This window comes from Mobula hypostoma, chromosome 2 (assembly GCF_963921235.1).
Source record: "Mobula hypostoma chromosome 2, sMobHyp1.1, whole genome shotgun sequence".
Classification (NCBI taxonomy): Eukaryota; Metazoa; Chordata; class Chondrichthyes; order Myliobatiformes; family Myliobatidae; genus Mobula; species Mobula hypostoma.
In genome coordinates, this window is record NC_086098.1 from 223,613,749 (window position 1) to 223,627,385 (window position 13,637).

Consider the following 13,637-nt stretch of genomic DNA (forward strand, 5'->3'; position numbering starts at 1 on the left):
TTCAACTTTGCTTTAGCATTTATTATTTCTAACTTTCATTTATTTTCTTCTCCCTCCAAGGTCACCAGGACCTCTGGAGTGTAATGCTCTGTTTGTCATAAACTTCAGCTTCTATGGAGAGAGTTGCATCTTTTGTCCGTCTTTCATTGGGAACATTCCTTCTGCCATCACCTTAAAACCCTGTCTCCCAGGTTACTCTTGCCAAGTCACATCCTAACCTAGAGGAAAAACTGCAGCTCCAAACTATTCCCAAATCAGCCATGCGCAGGACTGGGAATCTAAATGAATCACAGCTGCTGCACTGCTAATGGTACCTGCACTACTTTAGAAACCAGCTAGTCCATTCCCTTCCAGCTTGCACTCTTCACCCCAAAGCCAACCGCGTACAATCCACAGCCCCCTCTGCCTCCCAGCAGGAGGTAGAAAAGTTCGACTCTTGAAACATCCAATTGCAACACCTGTATAGAGAGCCCAAACTCCTTACGTGGAGTGGGACCTGCAGCCTCTACTTCCCAGAACAAATTCTAACTCAGGTCAATACTCAACATCCGACTCTTCTCGTGAAGCTTAATTAAACATTAAGTAGCAACTTGGCATAATCTGAATGTATTCCATTGCTACCCAAGAGCATCAATGTAGGACTTTTCTACCACCCCCACCACGTGTGAGCAGTTCACCCAAGAACAGCAGCCAAGATATAATGATGTTTCCATAGAATTTATTACAAAACTCAACCAGTGCACTTTATTAACATGGTAAATTAATAAAAAAAGCACATGCCCATTTACATAATTGGACAAACAAAACATTCAAAAGGGAAACACAGGAGAAGAACACAGGAGGTAGGAGAATGGCTGGAAGTTCTGGGCCTAGCCTCAACTCTTCAGCTGTCGGGCGTACGCCTCGTGTAGTCGTTGCTTGTATTCTGTAACAAAACCACATTACATCAGATCAGAATGGGGCCTTGAACAAAAAATTCCACCCATCAATGTCAATCTGAGCTTCCACTCACCAAGGAGTTGAGCTTAAAACCCAGAAAAGGAACAAAGCTTTAGCAATGGAATCCCTCAACAATCGGCTTAAACAGCAGAGCACCCCCTTAAAAACATACAACCAGCATTTTGCATACCCTTGTTGGCATGTTTCAAATGAAAACACATGTTGACAATGAGATTGCCATAAATTTAAAACAAGTGTGCACTACAGGTATTAACATTTACATAAACAAATCACAAAACACAATGATGGGCCGTGGCTCAAACTGGCAACCAGTCATTCCTCCCCGTATGTGCTGCCCGACCTGCTGAGATTTTCTAGCATTTGTGTGTTGCACTATCATTTAACTGGCAAGTTAATCTATCAGCCCCTTTTCCCTCCAAGGAAGAGGGGAGCACAAATTAATGCAAAACACAGGGCAAGAGAAAGTCCCTAGTGTAATCACCTGCTTTCTGTTCACATGACATCCACCACCCTACCACCAAATTCCTAGGTTACTTCCATCAGAACAGATGATTAAAGATCACCTCTGTGACCAAGACAAGGAGACACAACTTTAAAATTAAAAGTCTTAAAGTTAGTAAAAGACATCAAGAACAGGGGCAGGAAGAAAATGTCCCTGCTGAAACGTGTGGGAGGGAGTGAAATGAAGACAGGAGACCTCACAAACTGGATTGCAGGGCTGTTAAGTTTTCAAGGTGGGATCTTAATTCAATTTGCCCTGTGTTCAGCAACCAGCAGCCTGAGATGTAGTAGAATGGTTTCTTACCTTGTTGGTTAGACCACAGTTGAGCTGCCGCAACATTGAGGGGACTCTGTACGTTTGGTTCTGTTTTAGAGAATAAATAAAGCGGTTACCAAATGCAGACCATCCCTACCTCCTATCAACAATACTTGCTTCAGCCCTACCACACTGGTCTCCTAATAACTGAAGTAAATAACGTCAAGTGCTCCACCACCCTCAAAGAGTTGCAGTCTGTGTTAGACAATTGGGGCCAAATCAGTACGTTTTTCTCTTTTAAATTAAGTTCTATAATATCCTTGTCCTGCTTTTAAAGCTCACGATCCCATACAACTTTGAGGACACTATTCCTGATGAATGGAAGCCAACAACAATTTCCTCAGTCCCCCATGGGGTGAAGAAATGGAAGCCAATGCAAGCACATCCACCAATCCTGAAGTTTCCAATCGCAAAAGGGAACTACAAAATATTAAAAGTCCCCATCCAGTCCCATTAAATCAAAAAGAACAAAGTGAATGAAGTAGAGGCCAATGAACAAGTGCAGGTCAAATCCAGATAATACATACAAAATAACAGCAAGTATGCCTTTTATCTCCTTATTCAACATGGTGACTTGGCTAATAGTAACTTCCAGTCAGACAGCTCAGAAACAGGCCTTTAGGCCACTGAGTCCATACTGACCATTCCTATACACCCCCCCCCACCAAAAATCAAGAAACAAAGTTCACCTCCTGCTCTTATACACCGGTGAGCCCAACACCAGTAGTAGGAAAATTATCGGAAGGTATTCCAAGGGACCGGATATGTGAGTATTTGGATAGGCAGGGACTGATTAGGGATAGTCAGCATGGCATTATGCATGGCAGATCATGTCTAACCAATCTTATGAAGTCTTTCAAAGCTACCAGGAAAGTGGATGAAGGCAAGGCAGTGGATGTTGTCAACATCAGCGGTCCCCAACCACCAGGCCATGAGGAAACGATACGAATCAGCTGCACCTTTCCTCATTCCCTGTCATGCACTGTTGAACTTGAACATAGGGTTGCCAACTGTCCCTTATTAGCTGGGACATCCCATATTGGGCTAAATTGGTTTGTCCCATACGGGATCGCCCTTGTCCCATATTTCCCCTGCTAAGGTAGAGCGTTCCTATGCAACCTTTCGTGCTGAAATGGCATAAAGCAAAGAAGCAATTACCATTAATTTATATGGGAAAAATTTGAGCGTTCCCAGACCCAAAAAAATAACCAAATCATACCAAATAACACATAAAACCAAAAATAAATAATACTAACATATAGTAAAAGTGGGAATGATATGATAAATACAGCCTATATAAAGAAGAAATAATGTATGTAGTGTAGTCAGGAAGATGAAGGCAAACCGATTTGTGGGGGGAAAAAAATCAGCACGTACACACAAGCGCACACAGGTGCCCGCACAAGGCTTCATGGTCATGGTAGTCTTTTTGGGGTAAAATGTCCCGGGATTTGACTGCCACTTTTGTCCCTTATTTGGGAGTGAGGAAGTTGGCAACGCTAACTGTAAAAGACATGTTGAGGTGAGATTAACCCTACTTGAACATCCCCCCCACCCCCCCACCCGACAGGTCAGTTGGTCCACAAGAATATTGTCAATATTAAACCGGTCTGCGGTGCAAAAAATAAGGTTGGGGACCCCTGGTCTACATGGACTTCAAGAAGGCATTTGATAAGGTCCAGCATGGGAGGTTGGTCAAGAGCATTCAGTCACTTGGCATTCAAGCTGAGGTAGTAAACTGGATTAGACATCGGCTTTGCGGGAGAAGCCACAGAGTGGTGGTAGATGGTTGCCCCTCTGAATGCAGGCCTATGACTACAGAAGTGTCGCTGGGATCAGTGCTGGGCCTGTTGTTTATCATTGAAATCAACGATCTGGATGATAGTATAGTTAACGGGATCAACGAACTTGCGGATGACACCAAGATAGCAGGTGTAGTGGCCAGCGAGGAAGACTAAACGCCTGCAGCAGGATCTGGAGCAGAGGAAATTTAATGCCGACAAGTTTGAAGTGTTGCACTTTGGGAGGACCAGTCAGGGCAAGTCTTGCAGTGAACGGTCAGGCACTGTGGAGTGTTGGTGGAACAAAGGGATCTAGGGATACAGGTCCATAAATCATTTAAAGTGGTGTCACAGGTAAATACAGTCATAAAGCGAGCAGCTGGCACACTGGCCTTCATGGGTCTAAGTACTGAGTACAGGAGTCGGGAAGTTATGTTGAAGTTGTACAAGACGTTGGTGAGGCCTCATTTGGAATATTGTGGTCACCTACCTACAGGAAAGATGTAAATAAGGTTGAAAGAGTACAGAGAAAATTGCTGTACAGAGATGTTGCTGGGACTGGAAGACCTGAATTTATAAGGAAAGATTGAATGTTAGAACTTTACTCCCTAGAACATAGAAGATCAAGGGGAGATTTGATAGAGGTATACAAAATTATGAAGGGTATAAAGGCGGCAAATGCAAGCAGGCCATTTCCACTGAGGTCGGGTGAGATTGCAGAGGTCATAGGTTAAGGGTGAAGGATGAAATGTTTAAGGTAGTCACAAGGAGAGTGTGTTGAACAAGCTGCCAGGCAATGTGGCAATGATTTCAACATTTAAGAGAAATTTAGATAGGGACATTGATGGGAGAGCCATGGAGGGCTATAGTCCAGGTGCAAGTTGATGGGTCTAGATGGGCCAAACCAAATGGTTTGGCACAGACTAATGCACCACAGGGTGTTTCAGTGTTGTAGCTTTCTATGACTCAAAATGCCCAGGAATCTGCTTCTGCACACTGAAGGAGAGAGTGCCAAAAGATTCTCAACCCTCTGTCTCATTCACTAGTTCAAGATTTTCCATCAAACCTTCTGAAGACATCTCAGAACCTTTGAACAACACACTCAAAATGCTGGAGGAACTCAGCAGGCCAGGCAGCATCTATGGAAAAAGTTCAGTCGACGTTTCGAGCCGAAACTCTTCCGCAGGACTGGAAGGGAAAAAAGCTGAAGAGTAGATTAAAATGTGGGGGTAGGGGAGACAGAAATGCCAGGTGATTGGTGAAACTCTGAGGGAGAGGGATGAAGCAAAGTGCCAGGAAGTTGGTTGGTGAAAGAGACAGAAGGCCATGGAAGAAAGGGGGTGGGGGGGGAGGAGCACCAGAGGGAAGTGAAGGATAGGCTAGGAGATAACATGAGGGACAGGAAATAGGTGGGGGCATTACTGGAAGTTTGCGAAGTAGATGTTCATGCCATCAGGTTGGAGGCTACCCAAACGGAATGTAAGGTGTTGTTCCTCCAACCTAAATGTGGCCTTATCCCGACAGTGGAGGAGGCCATGGATGGACATATCAGAATGGGAAGTGAAATTAAAATGGGTGGCCACTGGGAGATCCCCGTTTCTCCCCCTCACCTCCCTCTGGTGCTCCTCCCCTTTCTTCCATGACCTTCTGTCCCTTTCACCAATCAACTTCCTAGCTCTTTGCTTCATCTCTCCCCCTCCAAGTTCCACCAATCACCCGACATTTCTCGCTCCGCTCCCCCTCACTTTTTAAATCAACTCCTCTGCCTTATTTTCGCCAGTCCTGCCAAAGGGTCTCAGCCCGAAATGTCGACTGCACTTTTTCCATAGATGCTGCTTGGCCTGCCGAGTTCCTCCAGCATTTTGTGTGTGTTACTCAGAGTTCCAGCATCTGCAGATTTTCTCTCGTTTCAGAATCTTTGAGCCATCCAAACCCAACTCTTACCATGGATGCAAACCCCAGAACAACCACTCAGTCCAGATATTAATTCAAGTCTACTGGACTGCTTACAGTTCACTAACTTTTAGGAAAGTAGCCCCATTACTACTATTACAGAACTGTCTCACCAGTGTCCTATAAAAGCTTCAGACATGGGAGCAGATTTGGTCCAATGAGTCTGCTCCACCATTCAGAGGTGGTTTATTTTATTACCCCTCTCAACTTCATTCCCTGGCCTCCCCCCCACATAACCTTCGACTGGGGTTTCGCACGCAAACCCTTAGTTCTGCCAATCGCCTACAGAACCAGTTAGGCCCGCCTGCATTTCAAACCCGAGTCCTTACCTCCCAGTAAACTCTGGATCGATAGCAGGATGGTCCTGACGTCGTAAAGTGCTGACCATTTGTCTTTGAGAATATCCAGGCAGATGTTGCCCTCTCCGTCCACATTGGGATGGTAGCAGGAGGTGATGAACTTCACAGTAGGAGGATTGTACGGGTAGCCGCTGGGAAATTCCAGCGAGAGCTTGTACCTCAATCCCTCGTAGACCTACATAACAGATCAGAGGCTAATTAGCCTCGGCTCCTCAAACTGAGATTAAATTAGTGACCCCACACACCCCTGCTCGCAAAAAGAACCAGGCCGGGAGCGCTCACCGTGCCCACTGCGCCGTCGATGGTGCCGATCCAGCGGAAGAGATTGTCGGACTCCGGGAAAGCGGAAATTCCTTTGTTACCGGACATCTGGGAAGGTAAAGGAAAAGAGAGTTGGCTTAACTCCCGTAACACGTAACAATTAATAAAACGCACCACAGCCACCCATTATCCCCCCACCCCCAACCGCACAGGAGGGCTCACTCACCATCAGCGTCATCAGCTCCTGTTGCAACCTGGGGGTGAGGAACAAGAGACAGTGAGACTCAAAAACAATTTCTGCAGATGTTAGAAATCTCGAGAATTAACACTAATACTGGAGGAACCCACTAATTCAGGCTGCATCTATGGAAGGGAATAAACAGGGCGTACCTACAGTGAGACTGAAGGAGTCCAACCCCACCCTTCCCAATGCAGCCCAGCCACCCACTACCACAGCAGCACAACCTCCCCCCACCCTTCCCAACGTACCCCAGCTACCTAACCCCCACACTCCCCCCATCCAAATCTACAACCTCACGACTCCTACCAGGTTCAGCCACCTATACTCGCCTTTTAGACACCGAGCCCCGGGCGATTGCTGCGCCGCTCTCGCTGCCTTTCAGGACGGCGGTGGTCCCCGAGGCCGCGGTGCTGGGATCCACGTTCTGGGCCATTGCGTCTGCGGCACTGCTCTTCACTACACTGTCCCCCGCACACGCACGCACGAACGAACGGTACCGCAGTGAACCCTCCACCTATCCGCCGGTATAGCTATCTACCCTCTCCGCAGGCCCCGCCGTGTATTTGAATGTAGCTCGCATCGACGTTCCACCAATCACACTGCAGTTATGATTCAATTGAGCCAATTGGCACCGAGTGTTTATGTATTCGTTGCCGGGCAGTGGGTGAGGTCATAGAGCCCAGAGGAGGAGAGCGCTGATTGGCCTGCGTCCTGCACCCTGCACCCTGCACCCTGGGGTGGGGTGAGCCTTGCATTTTCCCATTCCCCACGACTGCTGCGGGTTACAGAGGCGATTTTAGCGGGCGTTAAATTAAACCAAGAGGCTTATGAAGATGCACCGAGTCATGAGGAAGGGTCGCGGCCCGCAACGACGACTGTTTACTCTTTTCCATAGGTGCCCCCTGGCTTGCTGAGTTCCTCCGGCATGTTGTGTGTGTTGTTTGGATCTCCAACATCTGCGGATTACCTCGTTGGTAATTCTAAAAGTTTGGAGCATTTTAGAAATCCAGCAACAGATGCCAAAATGATAAAGAAATGGGTTAGCCTCTTCGCTCTTCCTCGGATTTAATAGCGGTCTTGGACCACCGATCTGCTCCGACATATTTCTCCTAGTTCTCCTTGCTGATTGTCTCTCAGTTCTCTGGAATCAATTTCTTTGTTCATCCCATATCACTTAAAGCTTTGTTTTCAGCCTCAGAATCGGGTTTCATTATTGACATAGGTCATGTGCACTTAGTTACATAGAGCTGCATTATTAAACCTAACCTAATCACGGGACAATTTACAATGACCTATTCAGTATGTTTTTGGACTGTGGGAGGAAACCGGAGCACCCAGGGAAAACCCACACATTCCACAGGGAGGAAATACAGAGACTCTTTACAGAACTGAACTCTGAAACACCCCGAGCTGTAACAGGGTTGCACTAACCACAATGCTACCAGTATAGACAGGTACTTAATGATGCCCTCACCCGCATCTCCTCCATTTCCCACACTTCGGCCCTCACCCCATCTTCCCACCACCACAACAGGGACAGAGTTCCCCTTGTCCTCACCTACCACCCCACCAGCCTCCGGCTCCAGCACATTATCCTCCGCAACTTCTGCCACCTTCAACAGGATCCCACCACTAAGCACATCTTTCCCTCTCCATCCCTCTCCACTTTCCGCAGGGATCGATCCCTCCGCGACTCACTTATCCGCATGTCCATCCCCACGGATCTCCCACCCGGCACTTATCCCTGTAAGCATAAGTGCTACACCTGTCCCTACACCTCCTCTCTTGCCACCATTCAGGGCCCCAAACAGTCCTTCCAGGTGAAGCAACACTTCACTTGCGAATCTGTTGGGGTCATCTATTGCATCCGGTTCTCCCGGTGTGGCCTCCTCTACATCGGTGAAACCCGACGCAGATTGGGGGACCGCTTCGTCGAGCATCTCCGCTCCGTCCGCCACAACAGACAGGATCTCCCGGTAGCCACCCACTTCAACTCTGCTTCCCATTCCCATTCAGATATGTCCATACATGGCCTCCTCTACTGCCATCATGAGGCTAAATTCAGGTTGGAGAAGCAACACCTCATATACTGTCTAGGTAGTCTCCAGCCCCTTGGTATGAACATAGAATTCTCCAACTTCCGGTAATTCCCTCCCCCTCCCTTCCTCTATCCCTATTTCACATCACCTCCCTCATAGTTCCGCCTCCTTCTACTATTGTTCTCCTGCCAATCATCTCCCTGCTTCTCCTCCCCCACCCCTTTGTTTTTCAAATTACTGTTTTTTTCAACTACCAGCATTCTTCAAACCCTCCCCAAAGTTCTTCCTTCAGTCCTGATGACGGGTTTCGGCCCGAAACGTTGACTAATCTTTTCAACTGATGCTGAGTTCCTCCAGCGCATTGTGAGTGTTCCCTATTACAATAAATAGAATCTACCTTGTTATGACCTTGCACCTAATTATTCACCTTCACTGCACATTCTCCGCTGTTACACTTTATTCTGCATTGTTATTGTTTACCTTGTATTACTTCAGTGCAGTGTAATGATCTGGTCTGTATGAACAGTATGCAAGACAAGCTGTTCACTGTATCACAGTACATGTGACAATAATAAACTATAACTCCACTTCTAAGGTACATTGCTAGGACTATTAACTTTCTACAGTTTTTGTTCATCAGTACTCATCACATTTACTTTTCATTTGCATTGAACTCTTGGTTCTCCAGCATTTCTGGGAGGAGTTGTCTACCAAATGTCACTCCCTTGGAGGTCCACTGCGGGATGATCTGCCTGCCCCAGCTCTTCCAGAGACCCTCAGTGAGCCGCCCACTCTTGCCACTCCCCACACAAATGAACAGGACCCCAGAGGTGTACAGCGTACAAGGAAGCTTTACTCTGCCACGCCCCCCAGACCTTGAAGAAGGTCTTTGTGCTTCACCCTCACCTCCCAAAGGCACAGCTGGTACAAATGCTAGTTTCCAGGGGACATGCATCAAATGTGAATAGGTTAGGTTCTGCAGCAAAGCTGTTTATTTTTGTAATTTATTTTTCATTGAATTTCATCATCAAACATTTCCATAAGATGTATTTCATAGGTGAGTCCAGGTGAGAGGGAGAAGGCAGGTGGGTAGCGGAGGGGGATGAAAGAGAATGACATGAGAAGTTGGGGGAGGAGTGAAAGGTGGAAGAGGCAAAGGACTGAAGAAGTAATCTGTGAGCCTGTCTTTCATCTATTATATTTGGCGCTTCCAGTACAGCTTCCTCGGCATTGGTGAGATCAGACACAAATTGGGGGCTGCTTTGTCGAGCATCTTCACTCTATCTGTTGTACCAGCCAGGATTCCACTTGCCATTCCCACACTGCCATGTCTGTCTAAGGTCTCCTTTCTTGCCATGATGACAACACAGGTTGAAGGAACAAAATTTCATATTCTGTCCAAGTAGTCTCCAACCTGATGGTATCAATGTCGATTTCTCCAACTCCACTCTGTTTTTCCTCATCCCTTCCTTTCCCCTCCCTGGCCTCATGACCTGTCCATCTGGTTCCCCTTCCCTTTTATTCTGTGTCTACTCTCCTATCAGATTCTTCCTTCAACAATCTGTCTCTTCCACCTATCCCCAGTTTCTCCCTTAATCTCCCTCCCCCACCCAACTGGACTCAACACCTTCTCCCTACCCCCACCACAACCTGCTTATTCAGTCTTCTGCCCACTTCCTTTCCAGTCCTGGTGAAGGGTCTTGGCCCACGACATTGACTGTTCATTTCCCTACACAGATGGCACCTGACCAGCTAAGTTCCACCAGAATTTTGTGTTACTCAAGATTTCCAGTATCTGCAGAATAATTTGATTTTCAAACTTCTGGTCTACATTTTATCTCTCTCCACCCCTACTTGGTATTTAAAGTAATATTTATAGGTTTACAAAGTAATGAAGACATAAACATGGTGGATGGTAAAAAAAAAATATTCTCCCAGACTAGGGGAGCCTAAAACTGGAGATTTAAGGTGAGGGGGGAAAGATTCAAAGGGGATCTTCACATTTCAGGGATAGGAAAGCTTTAAAGGCTTATGGGCCAAGTGCAAGCAAATGGAACCAACTCAGGTAGGTAGGTAGGTACCTTGGTTGGTACGTATGAGTTGGGCCGAAAGGTATTTCCATGCAGTTATAACACTCATGACCAATGTGGTCCCGAAAGCCTATCCCTGAATAAAATGAACAATCAAATGCATTTAACATAATCCAGTGGACAGGGACACATTGGGATGAGTACATTTTGGCTCAATTGACTGCCCCAATTAGCCAAAGTTTCATGGAAATAGTTTAAAAATGTGTAAAAAGACAAACCAAGTAACAAATTATGTACAGTATTTAAATAAAATATAGAACAAATTAAGACTACCAATACTACTGTATAAAACTGTACAACTTCATAATTGTTATCGACAGGAATTCATCCATGTTGCCTTTTAAACTGTAAATGAACAAACCAGTGCAGATAATCAACTGCCTTCGTACGATGTTTTCCATAATTGCATGCTCCGATTCTTCATTTTCATCGTAACATTCAAGATGATTGTTGAAACCTTCAAATTCTTCATAGTTCCTAATTTGTTGTAGCGAAATTGTTTCATTTTGATTCCCAGCCATTTCTGGCATCTCCAAGCCTCAATGCTTGAAACCATACTGAGCAAAACTAAGCAATGAGCTTACTGCTTATTTTTCCACCAACTATTGCTAACAAAAATCCCAGTTTTTTTTCAAAAACACAAACACACACAACTGACACTATTTAAAAACTATTTGCTCGAAGCACAGTGCTGTGTCTAATGACCTCATAAGCACCCGTGACTGACACATATTAGAAACTGACAACAATCTCCTGCCCCAATTAAGCTGCATAGTGTCCCAAATAAATGAAGGGAATCCCAGCCATTTTCGCAAGAAGTTTTTGTTCTTTAAGATCTGTCCCAACAAGCCGCCACCCGATTAACAGATGGACCAATCCACTGCAAATTAAATGACCAAAACTTGTCAAATCTGTGTTTTTGGAAACAGGAGCCTGAAGACCCACACTCAACAGTTTAGGAAGCTTCTTTCCTCTGCTATCATATTTCTAAACAGTTCTTTAATACTATCTTGCTATTCCTTTTTTGCCTTATTTATTTATTGTAACTTAGTATTTTTTTGTTTTGCTCTGTACTGCTGCTACAGAACAGATTTCATGGAATATGTCAGTGAAAATAAACATGATTCTGATTCTGAATGCATGGCCTGTCTCAGAACTCCACAACAGTTACTGTGGAGAAACCTCACTTCACTGCACTGTTGGGCCAGACAAGACAGCTGGAAGAACAACTCCTTCACTCCAGCCTGACCTGTCCAGTGTTTTACAACATTTTTTGCTTTTATTTTTCATATATGCAGCTGTCTTGCCTTGAGTTTCTGGTTAATTACCCTTTTGGAAGCCCTGTGCCCAGTTGAATGTGAGCTGATGTGAGTTGTTTGAGCTGGCAGAATGAGGCAGTGAACCAATGTCCCAACACGCAGCCATAATGAATGATTTCATTGGCTCGGCTTGTGCCAATAAAACCTGGTCACAAACAGCAAGCACTGTCACCCCAGCCAGGTACAGAAATCACAGACATACTTCCATGCAGATGCAAAAACCAGACAACCTTCAGAGGGGAAAAAATACAACTTTTAATTGACAAAAAGCATTAGGAAGACACAAATCTCCAAACTTGGAGAGTTAAATAGACAAGCACAGTAGAAGCTTGTTTCTGATCCACATCAGCTTAATGGAAATATCCGGCATTAACTAATCAAGCCACACATCTAAGCTTGCACAATTGAAAATTCACAAGTTTCGATTCACAAAGAATCTTACAGTACACATTGCCTGGGTGCTGGATACAACTGCAGTACGAAAAGCTTGTAACATCATTCCAAGAGGACTGGACAGTTTGGTTGAAGAATTCCAGACTTATGAATTAGACGTGATGGGAAAATCAGACTGGAGTTTTATATTCATCAAGTTGATGGGGTTAGACTTTAATATGTGTAATCACACCTTTTACACAGTCATCTATTCTAATGCCACATTCCTGATGTAACTACACAAGCTCCAGAGCTATTCGGTCACAATCTCGCCATTACTGATAAACTACTGATAATTAACACAATTATTACTGAACAGATAAAAAGGTTGCATTCATTCACTTGGAGAATAGCATGCAACTCTGCAAAGTGTGACAGTCCCTCCCATCACAACAGAGTTTGGAACAGTTGCTATCATTGTTAAAGCTATTGAGACACAGCCAGGCACAGAGGGCAGTTTCTTCAGGACCCAACTGGACACCTCAGATAGCTTTAGGCACAGGCTTTACAGGGCACAAATACACAGGGACACAACTTAAACTTGTTTCACACAATGACTGGCCCTGGTCTTTTCCATGCTTTGTGCTCATTTGTCGATCCTGCTGCAAGGATCACTTTCAGGAAGACTAATGATCAAAACTAGGAACATCCAGTCCCTTCAAAGGACTTAAATATACCACCAGACACTAGCCAATCCTGGCAATAAAAATTTCCTCCCTCAACATCCTTCCCTCCCCATCTCAGCTGAGCTTCCTACTCCTTCTCCGTCCGTACAGCTATCATGTATTTCTGCATCTTCTCCAGCATCCACATGGGAACAATAAATGGCCGGAGTTCATCCAGCCTCAGCTCAGGGGAGTCCCTGCAACACAATGTGGAATATGATTAGTGTGCTGCAACAATATGCATCTGGAAACTTACAATAACACAGTGAACTGCCTTTCACTGTGGGCAGTTTATTAAACATCATGGTCTGGGCTCATGAGAGAGGAACAGAAAGAAAACTGTGCATTTTTGCATGAATTAAGTCCCTGAAAGAAGAGGTAATTAATCTCATTTCCCTATTATTCTGCATAATTTTTCTGTTTATTTCTATCCAAACTCTTTTCTACTTTTGGGGACTTGATATTGCTGACAAGGCTAGGCAGGATTCATTGTCCACCTCAGACCTCCTGAGATGATGTTGGTGGAGGATGGGGAAGCCACCTTCATTTGCTGGAGTCCTACCAAAGGTACTCCCACAGTGCTATGGGTTGGGAGTCTCAACGTTTTGCTCAGTATTTGACCCATCAAGTCCCTTCAGAATCGTGTGTCAATAAGGTCACCCTGAATTCTATTAAACTCCTGGGAGTAGGACCTTGGAGTAATGTGTACATTTCTGGACA

General features: G+C 45.3%; 2 protein-coding genes across 2 annotated transcripts in view; both read right to left on the reverse strand.

The window, feature by feature from the left end:
- Positions 1–707: 707 nt before the first annotated feature.
- On the reverse strand, positions 708–6,945 carry ube2c (ubiquitin-conjugating enzyme E2C). The gene is made up of 6 exons (XM_063031577.1): positions 6,702–6,945; positions 6,358–6,385; positions 6,153–6,239; positions 5,841–6,045; positions 1,766–1,825; positions 708–925 (listed from the first exon to the last, which is right to left on the reverse strand). Exons 1-6 carry the CDS (start codon positions 6,803–6,805, stop codon positions 876–878), a joined length of 534 nt encoding a protein of 177 aa, XP_062887647.1. The 5' UTR covers positions 6,806–6,945; the 3' UTR covers positions 708–875.
- Positions 6,946–12,058: 5,113 nt separating this feature from the next.
- Positions 12,059–13,637, reverse strand: part of LOC134336928 (deoxynucleotidyltransferase terminal-interacting protein 1) — a 34,334-nt gene continuing 32,755 nt past the window's right edge. The window contains exon 13 of the mRNA XM_063031592.1: positions 12,059–13,114. Within this exon, the coding sequence (XP_062887662.1) occupies positions 13,006–13,114 (109 nt within the window). The 3' untranslated portion in view covers positions 12,059–13,005. The remainder of the gene's footprint in view (positions 13,115–13,637) is intronic.

What these genes read in the sequence shown, in the direction of transcription:
- ube2c (XM_063031577.1), bottom strand. Translation starts at nt 6,805, where the DNA reads ATGGCCCAGAACGTGGATCCCAGCACCGCGGCCTCGGGGACCACCGCC. An exon ending in CGGGGCTCGGTGTCTAAAAG is followed by an intron (nt 6,386 to 6,701) that starts GCGAGTATAGGT and finishes CCTCACCCCCAG; the next exon opens with GTTGCAACAGGAGCTGATGA. An exon ending in TCGACGGCGCAGTGGGCACG is followed by an intron (nt 6,046 to 6,152) that starts GTGAGCGCTCCC and finishes TCTGTTATGTAG; the next exon opens with GTCTACGAGGGATTGAGGTA.